Genomic DNA, 8,002 nt, shown 5'->3' with positions numbered 1-8,002 from the left:
TAGTGGGTAGACAGTAAAGAAACAATAAGTACATAATTTTAAAACATCCTGAGTGCCATGGAAGAAATAAGGTATAATGAAAGAGAATAACAGGGAAGGTAGGAGGGATATTTACTTAGGAATGCTGGTGTTTCTGAAGTGAAATTGAAACAGTATTCTAGAAGATAACACATTTAACATAAAAATAACAACAAGAAAAAAGTCTTCTAAAAAGTCAAATCAACGTGTACAAAGCAGAGGAAGTTAGGAACTAGAAATGATTGAAAAGGAGTAGCAGGTTGCAGCAGCAACAAGTTAGAGGGCACACTTGTAATTAATCCCAACTTCTTACCAGGCCTCAAGCCCCTGCTTGATTTGGTCCCCACTTCCTCCTGACCATACCTCCTAGCAATGTCCACAAGGTCTACCTTTTTTGTCTCTTACCCACTAGACTCATTCCCAACTGCCTGTTTTGTTGTTCCCTCTGTCTTAAAGACTCTGCCCTAGTATATCCCCAATACTTATGGGTCCCATACATTTATATTCCTTATTGCTGTAAACCTAGAGCCTGGAACAGATATTTAGTATGTAACAGAAACCCTAGTGACATTGTTAATGCCGAATGAAATTAAGCTGGAAGGGTAAAGCAAGGTAGAACACTGATCAAACAGAGACAAGCTGGGAGGACTTCCTGAAGAGGTATGTTTTGAAACAGAACTAGGGAGGGAGTTGGGGGGGGCAGTTACAAAACAAGAACTTGTTCATCTCAGTCTTCTCCACTAGAATAGGTGCTCCTTTGGCACGCTAGAGCCATGCTTTACCAATCTCTCATCAGGGGCTAGCCAGGGCTTGGTATATGGTGGGAGGTCGGTAGATGACTGCAGAATAACTGAGTGCAGTGTGCGCAGAATATTCTATTCATTTGGTTGCAATACACTTCAGGAAAGGTGAACAGGTCTGTCAACTCATGAGTCCGGTCCCCCAGCAGCCAAAGAGCACAAGCCAACTACGAGAAACTGGACGTCGCAGAAGGAACCCAGCGGCCCACGCGGCTGCGCACTAAGGCTCCTGGGCCCGGGGACAGCGGGACTCCCGCCAGCATTCGCGCGTGCGCATTGCATTCTTCCCGCCTCCAACAAGATGGCGGAAGCCAAGTAGCGAGGGGGCGGAGTGTGGCCGCCGGAAACCCCGCCGCTGCTTGGGGGGAGCTTCGGGCGAAGGCCCGGGAGCAGCGGACTGAGGCTGGCGCGATGCTGTTCCCGGGAAGCGCTGTTGGCTGCCGGTGAGGAAGGTGAAGCACGGAGTTGCCTTCCCGGGCCCCCAGCTCCCCCTATGTACGTCTCCCTGGGCTCCGGTCCCGCAGCCGCTTTGCCTGCTTCTGTACCATCCTCGACTCTCGGTCCTGGAGCTCCGGCGGCGGCAGGGACTGTGACCGGCAGAAGAGCCCAGGCTTCTGGCCGCCGGGCGAACGTCTGGCAGGTGAGTGAGGCTGTGAGCTTTGGCGTCTCCCGCCCTGGCAAAGCTCCCTCTACTATGCCCCGCAGCGCTACGGACCCTGTGGGGCTCGGCGGGCTCTGCGGCTCCCTTGTCTCCACGTCCCACCCCCTTCCCTCCCGCGCCCCCTTTTAGGCCTCCGCTTGGCCTCTGGCTTCACAGGTTCTTCATTCTCATATGGTGGGCCACGGTTGTGACGCCCTCTGCCCTCCTCACCTTTCCTGTCTGCTGAGCAAGCTTCGTCCCTGAGAACTGTGCCGGGTTCGCGTTAGGAGGATGGGTCGCCCTCCCCTCCAGTTTCAGTCGCTTCCCGATCTTCCTCGTTTCGACCTTATCGCTTCTTTTCAAAGTTTTTAGCTCTCTATCTAGGAAGATTATTGGAAAGCCCGGCATTTGGAGTCACAAAGAAAAAGGCTTGTATTCCAGAGGCCGGCGAATTCTGTTCACCTTAGGGAAATCAAGTCTACCGGAGACTGGGATGGTTTAGGAAAGACTGACTCCTAGAACTCATGCAGAGTAGGGAAATGGAGCTGGTAATGGCAAGTGGTTGTTCATCTAAATAATTAATCTTTTTCGGCGTAGTAAATTTTGGGGTCTCTGGACTTTTGAGGCTGGGTTTTGTAGATCCAGTGAAAGAATTGGTACTTGTTATGTTCCCTTTAAAAAAGAAGACCTTATAAATGTAAGATATCACATAACGACCCGAGAAAAGATATGTGATTCATTCTTTTATTCACTGTTGGCTTAGATGGCACACTGAAGCTTTAGAATCCTGTTTTGTACAGACCCTTTGTTACATTTAGAAGGACTAAAATAGAAAAAAAAAACTTTTTTTAAGCTCAAAACTTCTCAAATTGCTTGTATTCTCAATTGTTGCTACTGCTTGACAATTCCTATAATGCTTAATATTTTCTGTAAAATTTAGGTTTGTGCCAGTCTCTTCTCTCCCTTCTTTATTACTATGGCAAGGCTCATCGCAATTTATTGATATAAGAAACTGTCCTAAATAAATTATGTGGTACCTTGCCAGGGTTTATAAGTACAAACTGTAGAATCAAAGTGATAGTAGATGAAGTTGCTGTGACTGATTATTTCATCTTTTCCTGTAATTGGATTAGGTATTGAGCCCGGAAAACAGACATGTGCTTAAAAATATAAATAATGCTGGGTACCGTGGTGCATACCTGTAATACCAGTGGCTTGGGAGGCTGAAGCAAGAGGATCAGGAGTTCAAAGCCAGTCTTAGCAAAAGCAAAGCACTAAGCAACTCAGTGAGACTCTATCTCTAATGAAATACAAAATAGGGCTGGGAATGTGGCTCAGTGGTTAAGTGCCCTTGAGTTCAATCCCTGGTATCAAAAAAACCAACATATATATATGTATAATATGTACATATATATGAGATAGTATGCCCTTTAAGATTGCAAATACGTGGGCTTTTATAATTTTAGAGACAGAATTGTTCCATTTCTAATATGAAATATTTTTGTTTGATTCTTGTAGTTCATTTGTTTATTGGCAACCTTCACTTTTCCACATCCAAAGACTGCATTTTAGACCTTGTCTCTCAGTTTTGTTCTTTCATTTGAACGGACAGTAGGGAAGTTGAAACTGCTGTGCTCCAATCAATGGCTGGCTGCTTCTGGAAAAATGATTTGAAGCTCTGTGTCAAAACTTCTCTGACCACAAACTTTCATTAAAACTTCTCACTATTCCACTCTTAAAGAAGCTGTTTTCCCTTTCATTCTCTTTATGAAACCTCTTTGTCTGTTCATCCAATCCGTTTGCCTACTGATGATGCCATTTGCTTCCCTATGTAACCAGGATAATCAGTTTTTACCAAGTTTTTATTGATGGCGTAGAATTCTTCACTTTCCGTAGTTTTAATCTTTCTAGTCCCCAGTCCTGAATAAGTCTCATCATCTTTATCAGTTTGATCCCTGAAATCCTGAGGGTTTCCAAAAAGCAATTACATAAAGAATACTGATTAGTTTTCATACCAACTTGGGTACTCTGCTGGGTCTTTAGTGTTGTGTTCCATTTTGTCTAGCAAATAACTTGATCTCTTCCTGCATTAAGAAAAAAACATCTTCTACTACCCAGTTTTCTTCTTAATATTATCCCCTTGTTTATTCATATCTTAGAAGAGGAAATGTCTTTTCTTCTTTTCAACAGCAACCCCCTCCAGATGTATTCATGATCATCCCTTCCCATCTCTCTAGAACTGCCTTTATATCACTTCTTACCCACCTTCAGTCTCTCCCTCTCTAAACTACATACATGCTTATGCCTTTTCCAGGGATACCAGATGCAAGTGCTGTATGCTTCTCAACTCTAGCAGACCATTCTGAATTTTGAATCTGCTATGCCACTAAATTTTTATTTTTTTCCCTAACAACTCGTTTTTTTTTTCATTCCAGAACCCTGATATAGTGGGACAAAGATTGACTTTGAGCCAGATAAATCTTTTAATCTTGTGTTTGAAGTCTGTTAAAACCACTTAGTAGTTTGTGGCTGTCGTCATATTGCTACTCAAACTATTCTGTGTTTATAAAGTACCTAAGTTCACCCAGTGAGTATGGAAGAAGTTAATACCTGTTAAATGTCCATCCAATTGTTTAGTACATTGTGGAGTTCTTAATAAATTCATCCTTCCTTTTCATCATGACTTCCATTACTCTTGAAATTGGTGTATTTAAAAGTCACCTGTGGCCTTCTAATTACCAAATCCAACAGCTTTTCTTCCATTATCTTTGATTTCTTTAGACCATTTGTGAAATACATTCTATGGTAGTAAGATGATTTAATTTCTTGGTTCTTCTACATCGTACTACTTTTTTTGGTGGGGACTACTGGGGTTTGAACTTGACCACTGAGCCATATCCCCAGCCCTGTTTTGTATTTTATTTAAGACAGGGTGTCACTGAGTTGCTTAGGGCTTCACTGTTGCTGAGGCTGGCTTTGAATTCATGATCCTCCTGCTTCAGCCTCCCAAGCCACTTGTATTACAGGGATGTTTCACCGCACCTGGCTACATTGTACTTCTTGATTCCCTATTTCTCTGAAAGTTTCTTCACATTTCCTACACTCTCTTGACTTTGTTCTTACCCCTAAACACAGCTGTTCCCTCTATCAATTAGGCTGCAAACAGGATTTAAGAGCAGAAGTAATATATTGGCTCATGTAAGTGTAAGTACGTAGATAGAAATGACTTGAAGTGTTGTTTGTTCAGAGATCATGTCATTGGAGCTAAAGTCCCCTGTCTCCTCTACTCTCTCAATTTTGTTCTCTCATTTGGGCTTTATGCTCACATTGGCTTCAAAAAGATGGCCACCAGCAGTGTTCACGTTATAGCTTTTTCCATTTACTTTCAAAGGGAGAGAGGCTGCTTCTCTCCTAACCTTTCCTCAAAATCCTTAGCTCTACTCTGAACAAACAGAAGATTATGCCGCCAAGCCTGTAACAATATCTTTGTTAAGAGGGACGGAATTCTAATTGGCCTTGCCAATGGAATGAATCCTTTCTAAAAATAAGGAGTACAGCATAGTGCAGAGAGGTGGAATGTATGCTTTTCACTGTGTTTTCTTGGTGATCATATCCTTTTTGTCTTTATGATTATAAATTATGTCTGTGTGGTTATTTTTCGCTTCTGTAACTCTACTTCCCGTTTTTACTATTTGGCATGTATCTCTTAAGATTACTGCTATAAGTCTAACTCAGCCAAACTGGATCAGTTTTATCTATATCCTACACTTACCCTCACTTCCTGTGTTTATACGTGTGTGTGTGTGTGTGTGTGTGTGTGTGTGTGTTTGTGTTCGTGTTCCTCCTCTTCCTGACTTCTCTTTTGTAACCACCTGTCTCTCAGCCACCTAGTTTAAAAACCTTGCAGTCATCTTAGTGGTTCTTCCATTGTCAATCAGTGGTCAGATCTTGCATATGTCTTATATTATGCCCCAAGTTATAGAATACTCAGTTAACCATGATTTAAACAGTGTCTCACATAAAAAGAAGTTTAGAGTTGAAGGAGTCCATGGTTAGTCAACTGAACAGTGATGTTATCAAGGATCCAGATGTTTTCCATCTTTAAATTTGACCATCCTTATAGTGTGCTGACCTTTGTACTTGTCCCATCATAGTTGCCGATGGCTCTTTCTACTCAGGCATCATAGTTGTCAGACAGCTAACAAAGACAAATGGGAGTTTGCCCTCTCATCTCTTGATTAGGCAAGAAAACCTACAACAGAAAGTCTGTATCTGACGTCCATCCTAGCATGTCTATCACCTGGTTGCAGAGAAGCTAGGAAAATCAATATGTGGCATTTCAGTCTAGGAAAAAGGCAAATGACTGAAGAGAAGGTAACAGTATCAGTGACATACTTTTTATAGTATTGAATTGAGAAGTAAGGTTTAATAAGAATTCTCAGACAGCAATAGTAAACTTTTGCCCAAGAGTTGATGTACGCTAAACAAAGAATTTTGACCGAATATTCATATAATCATAACTGACTGTTTAAAATGGATTAATATGTAAAATTATAATAAATTTGAATGATATATTAGAATATCTGGGTTCTTTAAAGATCGATGTTAAGTACATTAAGCATACCCAGTAAAGCCACTATGAGAAACAGTGATATGTAACAACTATTATTTGTGGTTCCCTTTAGGAATGAGAGACATGTAGGGAACATTTTTGGTTGTCATAGTAACCCTTCAAAAATGCCACCACACACTGAAATAGTGTGCCTTTTGAAAGAATTCACTGGGATTCATCTGTATTATATTCTTAGTTGCAGAAAACCAAATTCAAACTGGCTTAAACAAAAAAGGAAGTGTTACTTCCTTGTAGTTAAACTTTAGCTAAGATATAATCCAGTGGCTCACGTGAAATGAAGGACTTGGCCCAATTTCTCTAATTGGTCTGCTCTGTCATTTCCCTTGTTTTGGTTTTATTCTCAGGCCACCCTGTCTCATGATAGCAAATTACTGTAGTACTTTCAGACAGCACCCTTATTTCACATACAAAGTAAAATGAAAAATATATCCCCCCGCCAAGTCCTGGGAATTAAACCCATGCTCTCAAGCATTCTAGGAAAGTACTTTACCCCTAAGCTATATCCCTAGCTCTTTTTTATTTGATTTTGAGATAGGTCCTGCAAAGTTGCCCAGACTGGCCTTGCATTTGCTGTCTTCTTGCCCAGCCTCCCAAGTTAGCTGGGATTATGGGTATATGCCACCACACCCAGAAAAATGAAGAATTTTTTTGTATTTGATTTTTCAAGTATTTGTTCAATATCACCACTCTTGAAACCATTTCTAAACACCTATTTTCCTCTATTATGCCATATTTTATATTCTATGTCTCTATTATATATAACAGACTGTATTATTCCTTATCTCATGCATTAATTCACCTTGTCTTAATTATCTTTATGTTCTTAAAGTCTAAATGTGTAGAATATTCTGACTTATGGTACAATCATTTATAGAAAGAATTATGAATGATTTTGTGCCTAATACAACAGTTGTTGTTGAACCCTGAATTATGTACATTAGGTACCCCTACCACCAAAGCCTATATGCAATGTTCTGATAATTAATAGAGTATGAATTCATTTGAAAGCCTTTCTGAATTTTAGGAGTGTTTTTGCCATTAGAGTCATCCCTTGGCACCCTCAGGAGATTGGTTCCAGGGTCCACTGTGAATGCTCAAATCTCTTGTATAATGTGGCATAGTATTTGCATATAACCTATCATATTCTTCCATATACTTTAAATCACCTCTAGATTGCTTATAATTCAGGTTCAGCATCACTAATGCAAACATTTAAAATCTGAAATGCTCCAAAGTCCAAAGCTTTTTGAGCACTGACATGACACCGCAAGTGGAATATTTACATCTGACCTCATGTGATAGGTTGTACTCAAGAGGTGCACTAAAAATATTGCATAAAATTACCTTTAGACTGTGTTTAAGGTGTATATAAGACATAAGTTATTTCATTTTTAGACTTAGGTCTCATCCTTGTGCACATGCAAATATTAAAAAATTCAAAATCCCAAACATTTCTGGTCCCAAGCATTTTGGATAAGGGATACTCAGCATGTACCAAATACAATGTAAATGCTATGTAAATAGTAAACTATATTGTTTAGGGAATAATGACAAGAGGGGGAATAAGACTGCAAGTTAAATTTAGACACATTTTTCCCCAAATATTTATTTTATACTGTTGGTTGAACTCAAGAGCCCATGGATATGGAGGATTGTCTGTTTTTCTCAGTCAATAAAGCTGAACACAGGTGTCATTTATTTAACAAAGATTTTTAGAGGCTGGTGTTACAGTTCAGTGGTAGAGTGCTTGCCTAGTATATGCAAGACCCTAGGTAGTATAAAACTAACTGAGCAAACAAACAAATCCCAGATTTTTTGAGTCTGCTATGTGCAGGTAGTATGGCAAGAATAGTGAACAAAACAGAGTCTGTACTCTCTTTGAGCTTAAATCTCAGTGGAAAGCATATAGTC

The 8,002-nt window shown here is 40.4% G+C and overlaps 1 protein-coding gene across 1 annotated transcript in view; it reads left to right on the top strand.

The window, feature by feature from the left end:
• Positions 1-1,047: 1,047 nt before the first annotated feature.
• Positions 1,048-8,002, top strand: part of APC (APC regulator of WNT signaling pathway) — a 131,484-nt gene continuing 124,529 nt past the window's right edge. The window contains 3 exon segments of the mRNA XM_081297773.1: positions 1,048-1,372; positions 1,375-1,415; positions 1,417-1,458. Of these exon segments, the coding sequence (XP_081153899.1) occupies positions 1,312-1,372; positions 1,375-1,415; positions 1,417-1,458 (144 nt within the window). The 5' untranslated portion in view covers positions 1,048-1,311.

Source organism: Spermophilus citellus (genome assembly GCF_964194105.1).
Source record: "Spermophilus citellus genome assembly, chromosome: 1".
NCBI classification, from domain to species: domain Eukaryota; kingdom Metazoa; phylum Chordata; class Mammalia; order Rodentia; family Sciuridae; genus Spermophilus; species Spermophilus citellus.
Note: the sequence above shows the minus strand (reverse complement) of the source record. Positions and strands in the feature narration are given on the sequence as shown.